General features: G+C 35.6%; 1 protein-coding gene across 2 annotated transcripts; it reads left to right on the forward strand.

Annotated features, from left to right (window-relative positions):
* The first annotated feature begins 242 nt into the window (after window positions 1–242).
* Window positions 243–12,131, forward strand: LOC141523766 (elongin-A-like). Of its 2 annotated transcripts, none has more exons than XM_074237213.1 (7): window positions 243–394; window positions 3,895–4,049; window positions 4,241–4,338; window positions 6,373–6,553; window positions 8,139–8,247; window positions 10,618–10,727; window positions 11,797–12,131. In XM_074237213.1, exons 2-7 carry the CDS (start codon window positions 3,956–3,958, stop codon window positions 11,868–11,870), a joined length of 666 nt encoding a protein of 221 aa, XP_074093314.1. In that variant the 5' UTR covers window positions 243–394; window positions 3,895–3,955; the 3' UTR covers window positions 11,871–12,131. The 2 variants fall into 2 exon arrangements, with proteins under 2 accessions (XP_074093314.1, XP_074093313.1); XM_074237212.1 differs by having other exon boundaries at window positions 244–394; window positions 3,892–4,049.
* The last annotated feature ends 6,250 nt before the right edge of the window (window positions 12,132–18,381 follow it).

Raw genomic sequence — 18,381 nt, forward strand, 5'->3', positions numbered from 1 at the left:
TATAAACATTGCTTTGAGGAATACATAAGTTGTTAAATGTCTTTGTTGTTAAATAACTTACATTGTAGAATGGAGAGAGGATACAAATAGAATTTTAAAAAATGGCAAGACAGAGTTCCAGGCAGTGTTATAATACCTGAGAAGGGAAGGAATCATTTTCAACTAGGTGTGTAAAGAAAGAATGGAACAGAGAATCAGGGATGACTTCATGGAAGAAGTAGTATTCAAGTTGGACTTTGAAGGAAGATAAGAATTTCCATAGATAGGCAGGAATCACCTATGTGACTTCATAAAGGTGGGGTGGCAGTAGATCATCAGAAAACAATCAGTCATCCACTTTGGCCAGATCACAGAGTACTGGAAGGGAAAAAAAGAACGAACTAAGGCTTCATAGGTAAGTAGGGGTCAAATTAAGGAAGTATTTTATGTGAAGTTAGGGTGTTTATATTTTATTCTACAGGAAAACAATGCCGATTTGTTTTAGAGCAGAGGATTATTGGAATTGGATGTGTTTTTTAGGAAGACCTTGGCAGCTGTGTGAAGTATCAATTACAGAGGGGAGAAACTGGAGTCAAGGATATAGGCATTAGTAATCTAAGCAAGGGACAATGAGGACTTGAATTTGGATTTTGTTAAAGTGAATAGAGAAGGAGGCATAGATATAAGAGATATTACAGAGGTAATATAATAGATGGAGTTCTGGACTTGGAGACAGGAAGACCTGAATTTCAATCCTTTCTCAGTTGCTTCCTAGTTATGCAATCCTGGGCAAATTGCTTAACATTTTAGCCTCATTTTCCTCATCTGTAAAGTGGGGATTATAGTACCTTTTTCAAAGGATGATTGTGAGAATCAAATGAAGTCAGGCATAGATAAAGATAATTCTTTGCAAACCTTACCCTACTATGTAAATGTTGTTGTTTAGTCATTTTTCAGCCATGTCTGACTCTTTATGATCCTGCTTGAGATTTTTTCTTGTCAAAGATAGTAAAGTGGCTTGCCATTTCCTTCTCCAGCTCATTTCACAGATAAGGAATCTGAATCTAACAGGGGTAAGTGACTTGCTCAAGTTCACATAGCTAGTAAGTGACTAAGGTCAGATTTGAATTCAAGTCTTCCTGACTCCAGGCTTATTGCTCTATCCTCTGCATTGCCTAGTTGCCCTCATGTACAGTCAATAAGTGTAGATAATTGAGCCTTCCTTCGACTTTGCTGCCCCCTCCCCAAACCAAAGATGTTTCAGGGATTTTTAACCCTACATTTTTGGGATACTAGGACTATTTATATCACATTAGAAAACTAGGGAAGAGAGGTGAGAAAATGAACTTGATATAGGGATATATTACATTTGGTGGCTACATGACATGGCTAGGTGATAGAGAGGAGTCAGGAAGTCCTGACTTCAAATTTATATATCTTTAAATAATAACTAGCTATGGTACACAGCATAAATTATCTGATCTCTCTCTGCTTTAGGTTTCTAGTCTGTAATATTGTGATAATAATAGCACTTACCTCCTAGGGGTTGTGAGGATATTTGTTAAGTGGTTTGCAAACCTTAAGGCACTACATAAATAGTAACCATTATTATTTTTTGGGGGGTACTAGTAAGACTTCTTAAGAGATGTCTCATTGAAAGTCATAGGATTATAGATTATGATCCCAAATCAAGGGCGGGGAACCCTTGATGGAAATGGAGAACTTGTGAAGCAGGCTTACTCACCCCTCTTCCCAAGACAATGCAATCACAACTGAACCATACCTACTTATCCTATGTTACTCATTCCCATCCCAAAATGAAAAGCATGTGTGTGTGTGTGTGTGTGTGTGTGTGTGTGTGTGTGTGTGTGTGTGTACATTGAGATGGGGGAGGCAAATTGTCCACTGACACAAGATTATATTGACATAATATTGGTGATCAGAATTTTACCTATGCAGCTCTACGGGTTATCTGGATTAGATTAGGTTATAACTGTGTTGAAGGGTCCATAAAGGACCCAATCATAATTTAGTGCAGGGGATGGAGAAAGTGGGAAACGAAAAGAATTAACATTTAAATAGAATGTATGATGTGCTAAGTGTTTTACAAATATTTTGTCATTTTACCCCCACAATGATTCTTCAGGGTAGGTGCAGTTATTATCCTCATTTTACAGTTGAGGAAACTGAGGCAAACAAAAGTCAAGTGACTTCCCCAGAGTCAAAAAGCTCAGGTCTTCTTGACTCTACTCCTTCCACTAGATCAACTAGCTGCCCCAAAAAGGGACAGTATTGAAGGTGGAGGGATATTTGTGTTAGAATTAAATCTGCTTGGGGCAGCTAGGTGGATAGAACACCGGCCCTGGAGTTAGGAATACCTGAGTTCAAATACGACCTCAGACACTTAATAATTACCTAGCTATAGTAAGGATATAACTTCTATCTTCAGAGAGCTTGTAGCTTACTGGGGGATATTAGTTAATCAGACATGAATCTAATCCAGAGGCACAAAATCAAATGCTGTAAGAAGATTTTAGATTTTCTTTTCTATTTTGCTAAAAATAAAAAAAAAGTTTTTTCTTCTTCTTTCCTATCCCAATTCCACTTTCCCCATCTTGGAGCACACAAATAAAAAATTCTTTTTGACAAATCTTTTAACCTCTCAATTGAAAAAAACATTTTTATCTAAAAATAACTAACTTCTAAATGATTTATGGTGAAATTGAATGATTTTCTAATTGCATGCTATACTATATCTTGTACTAAAATTTGTCTACCTCATGTGATTGAATAATTAGGTCCATTCCCACTTAGGTGCCAGTCAATCCTATTAATATAGAATCAAAATAAAATATTTTTCTTTTCTAAAAAGGAATTCTTGTGTAAGTAGAGGTATCTGAAAAGGTTATAATTTGACTAATTGATAAATTATTCGGTGATTCTTGAAAACTCACTCATTCTACAAGAGAGAAGAAAGAATGATTTGAGGATGGGAAGAATGACCTGGATTTTTGTTTATTCTACATGTTATATTCAGTAAATCTTGAAAAGCATTATTATCAATCAATAAGTTAATTATTTTGAATTTAAATAAATCAATAATTTATTAATGATTAATTCAATAAATAATTTATTAAGCAATATATTGGGGTTAATACTGGTTTTTGCTCTCATAAAATTTTTAGTGTAGTAGGGTTTATTAATCTCCATTTCCACTGACACATTACATGTAAGAAAACACGTGTTAAGAGAAGCACCAAAAAAAAGTTCTATGTGATGTAGGATGAACAAAAGGGAATTACCAAGTAGGGACAATAATTAGGGAGAGAACTAGGATATGATTTGAATCGGGTTTTAAAGAATGGGTAAGATGAATAGACGTGTGTTTTGGGGGTAGGGAGTGATACATATTTGAAAACAATCATACCATCATATTGGAAGAGAGACCTTAGTCATCTAATCCATTCTCCTACATACTATAGGAATCCCTGGTAGATGTTCATGTAGATTCTACCAGAACACTTCCACTCATGAGAGAAACATACCACCTTGGGAAGCAGTCCATCTTTGTGGACAACTATAATTTATTAGAAAAATTTTCCTTGTTGAGCCCAAATCTGCTTTGATTTCGACCTAATCTTCTCCTATGGAACCACTTGATTCATTTACAAAGGAGAAGAACTAGAAATGATGGATGGTAGAAGTTCCTATAAATTGGAATATGCATTTTCAGGGATGCCAAAGTAAATTATGTATAGGGTAAATTCTTGATTCTCATAATTCTATGGTAATGAAATTATTTTTGTGTCATTGCCTTAAGCTTTTCTTTAGCTCTTCAGTGATAAATGCTTTCCCTATCTACCTCTTGAGATAAAAATAACTTCTTCATTGTCATTTTTCTTACACCAATAGCAGAGGTCAGCATTGCTCAGGCAGTGATGCTGGTCAATTCACTGGCCAGAGACTGAATTTGAAAATGTACGTTTATTCAGGATCTAAAGTGGCTTCTCTCCCAAAGATGCTTTCTTTATACAAACAGTGTATCCATGTACTTCAAAACAATATTGATTGTAAGTACTTTTTCATGTTTCTTATCATGTAATTGCCCATTCAACAGTCCACAATTCAAAGAGTTTTGTCTGTAGAATATAATCTGTTTTTCATACATAACCCCCAGAGAAAGTTTAATTGAATTGAGTAGAATAATGACTGACAGTGAAGACTATACAGAGAATTTAAAGTTATCTGTGTTGTTTGACAGTGCTCCAAGAAGTTGGTGGCGTTCCCTTTGATATCCTGGAACCAGTGTTGGAATGTTGTACCCCAAAACAATTGTCAAGAGTAGAGGAATATAATCCGGTAAACACTACCTGTGATGTATGGTTTGACTTTCTAATGGCTGTTTTGATTGAACCATTTGGGAAGGGGAAAAAAATAAAACAGCCTTATTTTCCCTTGAGAAAACTGGAATTGGGTTTTCCTAAAATGAAGAGGGAGTGGGGTTTCTGCATCCATGTACCTTTTCTATGTGTTTTTCTATATTCTCCCAAACCATTAAAGTAAAATCCTGATACGCAGGGAGATATTTCATTGGAGAATTTGACAGAACTAAATAGCTTGCTATCCTTTATATCACCCAAAGTCATACCATTTAGACTGAAACAAAATCTGATTTGGATTTTGCTGAACTCCATTATTCACCAAATTATTAACTTATTCCCTATCTAGATGATAATATTGTAGAGTCAAAGCATGAATTTGAAGTTAGAAGATATGGGTTTAAGAGTCAAAGGATCATAAAGAACTGGGAGCTCTTAGGAGGGACATCTAATTCAATTGTCATTTGCTAATAAGACATCTATGTCTCCAAATTTTTTCTTCACATAGTGCCATAGGTAAAAAGTTTTAGTATTTCCTAACATATGTATGCATGTATAGTTGTTTATAAATTAAATACAAGTTCCAGTGTACTTACACTGAAAAGAGTGTTGAACTTGAAGTCAAGAAGTTCTGAATTTGAATCCTGTCTCAATCCCTTATTAGTGGCATGATTATGAACACTTAATTTTTGTCAGTATCAATTTCCTCATATATAAGATGAGAATACCCTACGCTACAGGATTTTTATTAAATGTGAGAATTTGTATTTTCACTTTACATATATGTACATATATATATATATATATATATATATATATATATATATGTAAGCCATAGATTCCATGGAGTTGGAAGAGGCTTCAGAGACCTCTTTTTGCTATTGTTGTTGCTGTTCAGTCATTTTTTCAGTCATGTCCAACTCTTCATGACCCCATTTTGAGTTTTCTTGGCAGAGATATTAGAGTGATTTGCTATTTCCTTCTCAACTAATTTTATAGGTGAGAAAACTGAGGCAGACAGATATGAAGTGATTTGTCCAGGGTTACTTAGCTAGCAAGTATCTAAGGTAGGATTTGAACTCAAGTCTTCTTTACTCCAGGTCCAGTGCTCTAACCATGGTGCGTCCTTTCTACCTCTATGGAATACTTAATGAACATCCATTATGACATAAAGCTCAAGTTTTTGAAATAACATCTGACTATAAAAATATCAAGGTCATTTCCTATGTGGAGCATGGAAAAATAGTTCTATTTTTAGTCATGTCTCTCTTTAATTTTCTGAATATTTATTATGCCCCTCCTCTGTGAAAGACACTTTGCCAGGGATAGGGGCTGGACTGAGAATTTGTGTAACAAGCTCCCTACATGGATCTTCCTCTATCAATGGTGACTTCCACCTTCTCTTGAAATGTTACTTAGAGTCCTAAGGAAGCACCTACAGATTCATGATCTTATATTAACAGATCTAAATAAAATCTTACATTTAAAGTCAATTTATGTATAAAGCAAAAATATCTTTAGGGTCTTTTCTAAAGATAAATGCAGATTTGATTTCTCTAATCAGTTTTCTCTCTAATCTTGCCTAGCAGGACATGTAGCTTAAACTGAGCTATTTGTTTGGTCATAAGGATCATAATAATTTTAGAGCCAGAAGGTATCATTCTGAAACAAAGCAGGGATTTTAACCCAGGATTTGAATGCAGGTCTTCCTGACTCCATGTCCAATAAGCCCTACCTAGTGCACTATGTGGAGATTATTAATTTCAATGTATCAGCTAATAAGGAATTTACATTATTGCATATGTGTAAACTATATCAAATTGTTTTCCATCTCAGGGAGGGGGATGGAGAAGTAGAGAAGGAGAATATTTGGAACTCAAAATTAAAAAAAAAGAATATTGAAAATTATGTTTACATGTATTTGGTAAAAAAAAATTGATAAAAAGAAATTATGTCTCCAAAGGCTGGGGAAAGCTGAGTTATTAATGGGACCCTTTTACTTTTCACCCCTAAGAACTTTATCAAACTGGCTGATCATTTGTGGAAGAGGCATTGCCAGAGAGAATTTAAGAATGAGCAGCAACAGGACAAAGAGTCATGGCGTGAAATGTACTTTAGGTTTTTTGATCAGAGAGAACAAAAATTGAAGACTCTCACAAAGAACATCATTTTGTCCCAGTCTGAAAAACCCAAAGGTAATTAACAATTATTTTATTTTTCTTGTTTCTTTTAACATTTTCCTTTTCGTTAATATAAACATGATGAATATCAACCAATATGAACATTTTCATATATGAAGAATAAAAAAATGAAAGTATACATCTCCATTCTATATAGTTAATTATTAAATATATTTTAATATATTTGTCTATAATATGTTATATATTTTATATAATATAACGTATAATTTAAGTATTAAATATATTTAAAATCTAATGTGATATTTATTAATATTTCCCTTATGAACTTCCTTACGGTATTTTTAAATGATTCTTTAAAGTTTTTCTTTTTCTCCATTTTTTACATCATTTATCACCACTCTCATCTTTAACTATCTACCTCCTATAAATTCCTACCTTGTTTTATATAGTTATAGTCACAAACAACTAATAGATTATTTAATTTATACTTATTTTTCAACTTTTTTCATAAATGGGTACCCTGAGAAAACTTTTCCAAGGCACAAAGTACTTATTGGATACAGTACAAGATTTTTATTTGTTCTTAGGATTGTTGCATATCCAAGAAAATAGTAATAATAGTTAACACATGATTTCAAATTTACATAATTAAACATACCTACATATGTAAAATCTTTGAATCTCACAACAACCTGGGGGGGTGGGCCTATAGTGTGTTGGACAGGGAGCTTGAGTATACAGGTTTAAATCTTGGCACCATTTTACTGACTACTTATGGAATCTTGGGAAATTCCCTTAATTTCTCAAGATCTATTTCCCTCTGTGAAATGAGGTAGTTAGACTGGCTGGCTAACCTTGACAGTTCTTTTATCTAGATTTACAATTCCTATTTTTCAAATGAAGAAAAAGAGATTCAGAGAAGTCAAATGATTTTCTCAAGGTCATATACCTAATGTCTAATCCAGAAAGGTGTTTTCAAAAATTACTTTCTTTGTGTCAATTATAAGCAAAAATTATTCTGGAACAACAAAATAGAAAATAGATCCATAAATATGAGCAAGAGGCATCCTCAAAACCCATTTAATCGGATCTTCTTTATTTTAGAGATGAGGAAACTTGAGACCCAGGGAAGTTAAGAAATTTACCCAAGGTCATACAAGTAGTAACTGTTAAGAGGCATGATCTGAACCCTGGTCTTCTGATTCCAAAGACAGAACCTTTTACTTAAAGAGTGACTTTGGGTCAGGTCTTTGGTCTTCACTTATTATTCACTTTTGGTAAAAATAATTTCTTTGGAAATTTTATAGTACCCAGAAATTAGATTGGGTTTGATTCTTTAGTGGACTTTTATTCCTTATAAAATTTTTATATCGATATGTTTGTGTGCATGTTTATTTGTGTACTGTAAATTCATCAGGTTCACATTTCTTAAGTAATCCTTTCTTATTTTTGTATATTGAAATGTTTATATTTGGTGATTAAATTTACAAAAGACTTTAGATCTTTTTTTTTAGGCTAGCAAAATTACTTTTTATATTTCTATATACATGAGAAAAAACCCAGAAATCCTTGACCATTAAAACTATACAAGCTGCAATGTATATAAGCCTTATACTACTCCTGGTTCCCTCTTATTTAGGGCATCAGATCAAAATGGCCTATGTTCAGGGTATAAGAAAACCACCTGGAGAACTCAGGTCTCATACTGAAAGCTGTGGTTCATCTAGAGTTCCTTTTAACAAACTAAGGTGAGTATCAGGAGTACAGTAGTGGAACTGTGGTGTGTGGAGGAGGTGAAGGAATATAAAAATACTTCATTTTTCCATATTATTGGGTATACATCTCAGTTTTGTATCTCCTCCAAGATTTAGTATTCTACTTCTCTCTGCATATAGTATGGATCTTCTGATGAATAGCTATTTGTACTTTGCAAAGTACTCTCCAACTTTCTACAATCTCATATCAATCTTATGAAAGAGAAAATTGAAGCCTAAAAAAAATGAATAATTTGCCTAAAGTCATTTGGTGGCCATATTAGAAATGCTATCTATATCCCTATCCTTGGTACTCTTTCCACTATTGGAACATACTTTTTACTCTTTGATGGCATGCCTACTTCATTTTGATAAGTATATAAATGAATATGATAATATGTGCATCAAAACTGGAATATACAAATCATTTTGGGGGAGTTCTTTGAATAGTATAGCAGTGCAACATATAGGGATAGTCAATTTTGAATTCTGTGTGACCTGTAATCAAATTCCACCTCTGAAAACATATTGGCTACATGACCTTGCCAAGTCTTAACCTCTTGGTGACCCCAAGCTGTTCTCCATGAAAAATTATAGAGCTTGTTTATATCTGTGTTGATAGAGGGTGTTTACTCCAAAAGTTCATTATGTTTATGAACTTACAGATATCTAGATTTCTCTGTTTCTGTTTTTTGTCTTTTTTCCTCTCTTTTATTTATTCTCTATTGGTATGTCTTCTGACATCTGTCTCTTTATCAATCTTTTATCTATTACTTATTCTCTATATCTATCTATATCTATATATCTATCTTCCATCATCTACCTATTATCCATCTATATCTATCTATCTATCTATCTATCTATCTATCTATCTATCTAATGTTAAAAAATAACTCTTTTGTACCTGTGTGACTAGAAGAAGTAATCTAGGTAAATTATGTGACAAGAACAAAAGGTAACTAAGGTATACCCTTTGTGCTCCATGAGCACTGCACAATGTCCATAGAGGAAGTTCCCTGTTTCCAGCACTTTGGGAAGGTTCTCCTACTCCCAAAGAGGATTTATAGGAAGATATGGACAGGGGTCATGCAAGATAAGCAAATGGATTTTGATTTTTTGATAGTCTAGGGAATACCCTATTGAGATTATGGATATACCTAAGAAACATTATTTCTGAATAAATTTGTTTCAGCATTGGAAAATTATCTTTTATGAAACATATATGTAATTATTCAAAGTTGGTATAATCTGCCATTACAGATCATAAAGCCTTAGTCAATATAAGCTATTATGATAAAAAAATAAAAGGTGTTAACCACCTCTCTAAGCTTCTCTAAATTTATTAAGGCTTGATGAACTCCATGTTACCATTTTTATACTTAAAATGGTAGGGAAAATGCTTATGAGATTATTTTCAACAATTTGAGGATATTTGAGAAGAAGGTATTTCCCCCATACTGTTTTAGAATGGAATAGTCATCCAAAAATTTTTATGGTATTAATTTTTTAAACCAAAATGAAAAAGTGTTTGAGAAAATGTATGTATATTCCTTCTTTGAAGAGTTGGGGAATCTGAGGTAGTGGAATAATGGATGACTGTCAGACTTTAGGAATGTGTTGATTTTGCTAAATTCCTCTTTTTTTCCCCCTTCCTGTTAAATCCTGTTAAATCTCAATATAAGGCATGGTTCTTTTGGTAGGGAGTATGGAAGGATATATTTGGAAAACAAGTAGTATGGTGTAGTAGAAAGAGTCAACTCTAATATTAAGAGGACATGAGCTCAAATCTATATCTTTCTAAATAAGCTCAAATCCCATATCTTGCTACTACAAGAACCTCCAGCAAATTATTTAATCACTGTAGGCCTCAGTTTCTTTTCTGTATAATGAGGGGGGTTAGATCTGATGGTCTCTCAGCTCCCATCCAGCTCTAAATCTATAAGAAATGAAAATGAAATGGAAAAGGGAAAACGTTATCTTCCTCACATCCCTCCCCACCTCTCTCTAGACCTTAGATTTGACCTAATCTTTTCCACTTGAATGCTGTCCTTGCTAATGAAATGTGCCTATTGACTAGAGTGTCCACTAGAGGTCACTGCATTCTTAGATTTCTGGGGACCATAGTTTTGTGTTGTACTGGAGCATCTGCTGTTAGCTTTGGCCTCCAGGCCTAAAGAGTCACTTTACACTGTAATCACAGACTGGTGATTGGAGAGGTAATGAGGGAAAGGTGGAAAAATTCCTGGATATTTGGCTTTTTGACTTGAGAGATCTTGATATAAACATATTCTTGCCTCTGGTCACATCCATCCTCTGCCTCTATAAGGAGGGAAACTAAGTTAATCTATTTTTTTTTCTCTTCAGCAAAAGGAAGCTCGGAAATGAAGAGAGAAATGATTCAGGAAGTGATGATGTGGCAGCAGCAAATACCAGTGTTTCTGGGGGGTCACAGCCAGATGCAAAAAAGGTGAAAAGTAAGTTTAGCTCAACTGAGGTCTTCCTCTCCCATCTTCATATATTTTCAGATATTCTGGTTCAGATTTAGAAACAGTATTGCACTGTGGATAGAAAGCACAGAACCAGGAAGACCTGGATGTAAGTCCTGTGTTTGGTACATATTGACTTTATGACCCCAAGTCACTGAAATACCGAGTGCCACAGATAATTCTCTAAGACTAAAGTAATTATAGGACTGATGTGCACTTATATCCTGTGACCTGCATATTTGCATTGAAAATAAGGGTCCACTTTTTTTTTTTGCAAGGCAATGGAGTTAAATGACTTGTCCAAGATCACAAAGCTAAGTAATTATTTAAGTGTCTGAGGTCACATTTGAATTCAATTCCTCCTGTCTCCAGGGCTAGTGCTCTATCCACTATGCAACCTAGCTATCCTGATAATGGGTCCATTTTTTAAAAATGGTTCAAGTTAATGTAAAGGATTCCAGGTACATAATACCTAGATGAACAGGTAAAGTCCATCATACAGCTGGGCAATGACATAACCAACCTGGCATGGTAAGACATTAAAGATAATGGCAATGAGAGCTAAACCATACCTGAGGGCATGACTCCTACTGTTTTTCAGTGCATGCGATTATTTCATCCCTTCATTAACAGAGTTCAATTTTTTTTTTAGCTGGGCAAGGAAAGAATATAATGATTGTGCTTCTCAGAATGGGGAAATTGGTTTAGCAAAACAGATTTAGAGATGGAAAGAAATTTAGAAGATATATCCCCCATCTTCCCCTTAATCTGTATATGAGGAAACTGAGATCCAGAGAGGAGAAGTAACTCACCTAAGTCAGAGAAGTTAGGAGTCAGAATTTGAATTTCAGTCCACTGACTCCAAATCCAGCTATTTTCTTTTGCCCTTCTCAAGGAATGTCTACTTTTGATTGTCTGAAGGAAATAATGGGGAAAGTGTAATGTTCATGTACCCACAGCCATTTGAGATGTTAGTTAAGAGCAATAGACATTCTCTAGGATTCTTACCAGATTGAGATCTCTAGAATTTGTTGTAACTGTTTTTTTCCCCTTCTAGAAATTGCTCCTATGATGTCCAAATCTCTGAAGACATTTAAGAACCGCATTGGACCATGGCAGAGCAGATTCTGAATGATATAAGTATGAACTAGATTAGAATTTCTAATCTGGTAAAAAGAGAATGTAATCTTGTTAATTTTGTTTGTTCATGTTACCTACCACAAGGAATATATAAAATATGATTGAAGCAGAAGAGGTTGCCAGAAGATACCATTTTATCTTGGACTCTCACAATGCTACTTTGTAGTAGAGTGATCTAGAGACAAGAAAGAGAATATAAGACTATCATTTCATGGTTCAATTTTTCTGTTGCTAATAAATTCTGAAATTTCACATGTTCTGGCTACTTATTTTTAAGACTTCCATATTTTAGGTTCATGTCATACATGTGCTTTACACATTCAGCATGGGTTTGACACATAAACCCCTAAATGGTTATTTGATTATATGATGTTTCAGACCTTCAAAAACCACCCTGTTCTACTTGATTCAGTAAGTCTCTTTCTTATTTAATAGTTGAGCACTCTAGGGGAGAATTGAGACTTTCAGAGAAGAAGTCTGTAAGTCTATATAGTTTAAAATTTTTATTTGTATTATTTATTTTTATGTCACCTTCTTTCCCCAATATGCTCCCCTCATCTATTCAGAAAGTTATCCCTTATAACAAAGAAAAAAAGAGGGGAGGAAAATCTAGCAAAACTACCCAATACATCAACTAATCAATAAATCAGACTATGGGATACTGAATGAGGTCAATTTTATTCACAGGTTGGATACCTCAAGGCTTTAATACTTGGACAGACAGTACATGCCAAAATCAAATGGTATGCTTGTTTTAATGCCTATTATGTAACCTTATAGAGAGAAGGTGATTGATAATAAATGTGCTGCTTCTCTCTACCTCATTATTTAGAATCTCTATCAACATATTAGTGAGCCCAAGATTGGTATTGAAAGGAAAAGATTTGTTATAATTCGTTTTGGAAATATGATAGGGAGTCAGTAAGAATCACATAGAAGCATTATAATGTAGGGAATATCCATCTGATATTAATTGAGATTTCATGATTTTCTTTTTTTATCTTAATAGTGTTTTATTTTTCCCCAATTACAGATGGAAATAGTTTTCAACATTCATTTTTGCAAAATTCTCTCCCTCCCTCTCTTTCCTCTACCTTCCCCAAGATAACAAGCAATCTGATATAGGTTGTATATGCACAATCATGTTAAAAATATTTCCATATTAGTTGTTATGAAATAACAATCAAAACAAAAGGGAAAAACCATGAGAAAGAAAAACAAAAAAACCAGATTAACAAAAGGTGAAAATAGTATGTTTTGATCTGCATTCAGACTCCATGGTTCTTTCTCTGGATGTGTATGGCATCACAAGAATTACCTGTATTGCTGAGAAAAATCAAAGTCTATCAGAGTTGATCATCACATAATGTTGTTGTTATTGTGTATAACGTTCTGGTTCTGCTCACTTAGCATCAGTTCATTTAAGAATTTCCAGGTTTTCCTCAAATCTGCCTGCTCATCATTTCTTTTTTTTTTCATGGGTGGATCACATTCTTTATGATAAGTCCATAACAAAAGTTACTTCCATATTTTTCCAACATTGCCATTGCTGATTGCAACTCCCTCCTTTCTTATTTCTCCACTACCATGTACTATATTTTCTCTCTCCTTTCACTCTGACTCTGCTGTAGGGTCGCTGAGCGGTGCAGCAGACAGATCCCTGGTCCTGGGGCCAAGAAGCCCTGAGCCCCCATACCACTCCTTAGGCCCCAGCATCCACCTGGCCCTATGGTCCTGGGCAGGCCATCCAATCCCAGCCCCTTGCAAGAAGCAAAAAAGAAAATGTGTTATATCTGACCACTCTCCCCCCCCATGGTCCATCCTCTCCTCCTTTATTCACATCCCCACCCCTTCCCCCTGCTCCCCCTCCTTACTCCAGATGTCTATACCCCATTGAGTATATTTGCTGTTTCCTCTCCTAGCCATCTCTGATGAGAGCAAAGGTTCCCTCATTCCCCCCTTGCCTCCCCCCTTCCATATCATTGCAATAGCTCATTGTAATAAAAAAAAATCTTATTATGTGAAATATCTTGGACTATTCCCCCTCTCCTTTTTCTTTCTCCCATTCCATTTCCCTTTTTTTCTATTGACTCCATTTTTACACCATATTTTATCTTTGAATTCAGCTTTCTCCTGTGCTTCAACTATAAAAGCTCCCTCTACCTGCTCTATTAACTGAGATGGTTCATATGAATATTATCAGTATCATTTTTCTATACATGCAGTTCATCCTCATTAAGTCCCTCATATTTCCCCCCTCTCCTCCAATCTCCATGCTTCACCTGAGTCCTGTATCTGAAAATCAAACCTTCTGTTCAGCTCTGGCCATTCCAAAAGGAACATTTGAAATTCCCCTGGTTCATTGAAAGTCCATCTTTTTCCCTGGAAGAGGACATTCAGCCTTGCTGGGTAGTTCATTCTTGGCTGCATTCTAAGCTCTTTTGCCTTCTGGTATATTGTATTCCAAGCCCTACGAGCTTCCAATGTAGTTGCTGCTAAGTCCTATGTGATCCTGAGTGCAGCTCCACGGTATTTGAACTGTGTCCTTCTGGCTGCTTGTAATATTTTCTCTTTGACTTGGGAGTCCTGGAACTTGGCTAATATTCCTGGGGGTTGGTTTTTTGGGATCTCTTTCTCGGGGGGGATCCGTGGATTCTCTCCATTTGTATTTTGCCCTCTGCTTCTAGAATATCAGGGAAATTTTCCTGTAGTAATTCTTTGAAAATGATATCAAGGCTCTTTTCCTGATCATGACTTTCAGGTATTCCAATAATTTTTAAATTATCTTTCCTAAGTCTGTTTTCCATATCAGTTGTTTTTTCAATGAAATATTTCACATTTTCTTCTAATTTTCCATTTTTTTGGTTTTGAAGTATTGATTCCTGATTTCTGGTAAATTCATCAATCTCCCTGAATTCTATTCTTTGTCTGAAGGATTTGTTCTCCTCAGAGAGTTTTCTTATCTCTTTTTCCATCTGGCCAATTTTGCTTTTTAAAAACATTCTTCTCCTCAATAACTTTTTGAACTGTTCTATCCCTTTGACCTAAGCTGTTTTTTAGCATGCTATTTTCTTCAGCATTTTTTTGGATTTCCTTGACTAAGCTGCTGACTTCATTTTCATGTTTTTCCTGCATCTCTCTCTTTTCTTTTCCCAGTTTTTCTTCCAACTCCCTCATTTGATTTTCAAAGTCTTTTTTGAGCTCTATCATAGCCTGAGCCCAATTTCTGTTTTTCTTGGAGTCTTTAGATGCAGGAGCTTGTGCTTCCTCATCTTCAGACTGAGTATTTTGATCCTTCTTGGGCTCATTTGCAAACTATTTCTCAATGGTCTTCCTCTGGTTTCTTTGCTTGCTCATTTTTCCCAGCCTAAGCCTGTTTTTTGGGGTGCTTCCTGAGCTTTTGGGACACTCCCACAAGGGTCTCAGTGTGTGAGGTTCTGTCCTCTCTCCTGGTCTGTGAATCACCATAAGCGCCCCCCTCTGCCACGGGGCTGAGGTGGGGGGGCCCTGTTGTTCTATGGGGGGGCCTAGACTGGGATCAGGAAATGAATGTGGTCAGAGCCCCAGAGTCCTGTTCCAGGGGCAGAGGACAGAGCTCTGCAGTCTCTCTCTCTTCACTCCCCTCCCTCAGCTCAATGGGCTCATGCCCTGGGGGCTCCTGCTTACTGCCTCTGCCTGCTTCTGTTTCCCGGTCTGGGCTGGGGAAAGACCAAGCTGCTGGCTGTGTGCCCTGAGGGCTGGGCTCCACGTGCTCGCTCTGGCAGAGGTCCTCCGCTGTTTCCCCACTTTGTGCCAGTGCTCCCCAGGGTGCAGCTTAGGAGACTCCCCCGCTGCTGTGAGCTGAGACTCCCAGCGCCCTGGGGCTGCTTCTGGGAGGCTGAAGTTCTTTCGCTCTGGCAGGCTGCCCCTCCGGTGGGCTGCTCCTCCGACCCCAGGGAGCAGAGCCTTTCTGCTCTTTTCCAGGTCACCTTGAGTAGGAGAACTGCCTCACTGGGTCCCTTTGTGGGTTCTGTCTCTCGAAAGTTTAGTTAAGAGTCCTTAGTTTATGAGTTTTTATCAGAGAGCGCCTAAGACTTGATCCCTTCATGTCACCATCTTCGATTTCATGATTTTCTTTAGAAATGTTTAGTAGTCCGGGAGTAGGAATTATAGAAGTCAGATTAATAAGAGCTACTTCTGGTTGAAAAATAGGAAATTGAGAATAGTAGAAGGCACTGGGGAATAAAAGAAAATCTTGTTAAGTTTTTTGTAAATACTTCTGACTTTTAAGACAACTATCAGAGACTGACTTGTTTCAGGTTGTTTGAACTTATTCATTGAGTTGATATTTGGGAACAAAGATGAATGAAACATGATCATCCTGTTGTTGACTCATTTCAGCCATATTGGGCTCTCTTGAGGTTTTCTTGGCAAAGATACTGGAGAGGTTTGCAATTTCCTTCTCCAGTTCATTTGACAGATGAGGAAATTGAAACATACAAGGTTAAATGATTTGCCCAGATCAAATAATAAATGCCTAAGGTAAAATTTGAATTCAGGTCCTTTTGTTTCCGCTGCATCACCTAGCAGAAAAAACAAAAGTGTCAAATAATCATACTGTAGCTAAAGAATGTAGTTATGGAGTGCAAAGGAGCATACATATATATATATTCTCTTATCTGGTCCTCCTTATCCTTGAGATACATACGAAGTGCATCCTTTACAAATGATGAGCAAAAGTTGAGAAATAAAATGATGTGAGGGACTCTTAAAAAAATCAGATTTCTGATTTTATTGTTTTATAGGATCCTTTACAAATTTTGTCCCTAAACTGCTCTGTCATTTAATCTGAGAGAGAAACAGATATAGAAAGGGGGTGAATTTTTTAAGTTTAGAGAATTAGGGGAACTTCCTCTAACAATCTAGATCTGTACCAGACTTGGTCAGGCTATATAAGCCAACATGTGTCAGAGCTAAGATTTTACCCATAGTCTCCCAGATTCTGAGGCCTACTCCTTGCTATTCTTTCATGCTATTTCTTTATATGATCTATATAGATCATTTAATTTCTCATGGCAGAGGAAACAGGATCAGAAGTAAAATACCTTTAAAGGATTTATAGCTAATTAATGGCAAGGCCAAGACTTAGATCAAGATTTCTTAACTGCCAGTCTTGTTAGGTTTCAGAAGGAGATAAATCAGGGATAGGCAAAATAATTGTACTTTTCTAGGCAGAGTCATATTTTTTCCTCTTAACCCTTCTATTAGTTGGAAGTCATGAACCAGGAAAGCCTTATTAGAGGCAATGATCTTTAAATAAGACCTTTTAGCATTTTGGCAGGATTTTGGCAGGAAGAGGTAGAAGTTAGGGAAAAATTAGAGCAAATTAAGAATTTATAGCTGGAGGGATGAACCAAGTTGAACCACATCACCTCAAAGATGAGGAAATTGAGGCCCCAAGAGATTATGTGAGAAGGCAGAAAAACCTTCCAGTGATAAGAACAGGATGAACAAAGGCATGGAGGAAGAAAAACCCAGGTTATATTTAATGAACAAGTAGTCCAATATGATGAGTAGACAATTATGACCATCACTTAGTTATAAGATCAATAATAAAAGTCAAAACTACAAAGGTAAGTCTTTGTTCAGTCTTTGTTTAAAAACTGTTACCAGTTTTTATCTATCTATAAATCTTAACTGAGAGAACTAAAGTTTAAAATGATTATTTTTATTGAAATGATTCTTAGTCCTTGTTGAAGTTGATGTTGCCCTTAATAAGCTGATGAAGAAATGGAAAGATCTTGAGGATGGCAATGGCGTAGATTTAAAGCTAATTTGGGGGTCATAGAGTTCTGGGAGCAGTTCATTTCTGGTTTATTTAAATTTGAGGGTGAATGATTCCAGTTAGATAGCCAGACCTTTTCTCCCACTGTCATTCTTGCTTATCCTTCTTATTCAATTGTAGTATGTTTCTTCCTTTTTTTGTTTTTCACTATTCTTAAAAAAAACTCATTGTGAATTTAACAATTGAAAGCGAGCATTTCAATATGAAGAACAAGAAAGAAAATTGTGTAAGAAATAAATGGTGAACTTGTTACAGTTTTTTTAAAAGATCATGTGCATGTGTTTATTAAACACAGTAGTTACAAATTTTTCCTATTTTTCTTTGCACTCTTTCTTTGATGAACTATTCTTATTAATCTCTGTATTCCTTATGCATAAGTTAGAAATCTCTTGAGAGATAGAAATATTTCCTCATCTATCACACACTCCCATTTCCTTCCCCTAGTAATATGTAAAAACAGTTATATATATATGCAGTAATCAATAAATCCTGATAAAAAAAAAACCTTATTGTCTTAGGAAACATCTACCGGATTGAAAAAAGAATCTTACTTTAACATTCTCCAAAAACTGGCATAATCATCAGAAAATATTTTTATATTGACACTTTTTCAATAAAAATCATCACATCTCTACAAGACCTCTACAAGGTCCTGGAGCTACAAAGATAGAGCTGGCA

This window comes from Macrotis lagotis, chromosome 5 (assembly GCF_037893015.1).
Source record: "Macrotis lagotis isolate mMagLag1 chromosome 5, bilby.v1.9.chrom.fasta, whole genome shotgun sequence".
In the NCBI taxonomy this organism is placed as follows: Eukaryota; Metazoa; Chordata; class Mammalia; order Peramelemorphia; family Peramelidae; genus Macrotis; species Macrotis lagotis.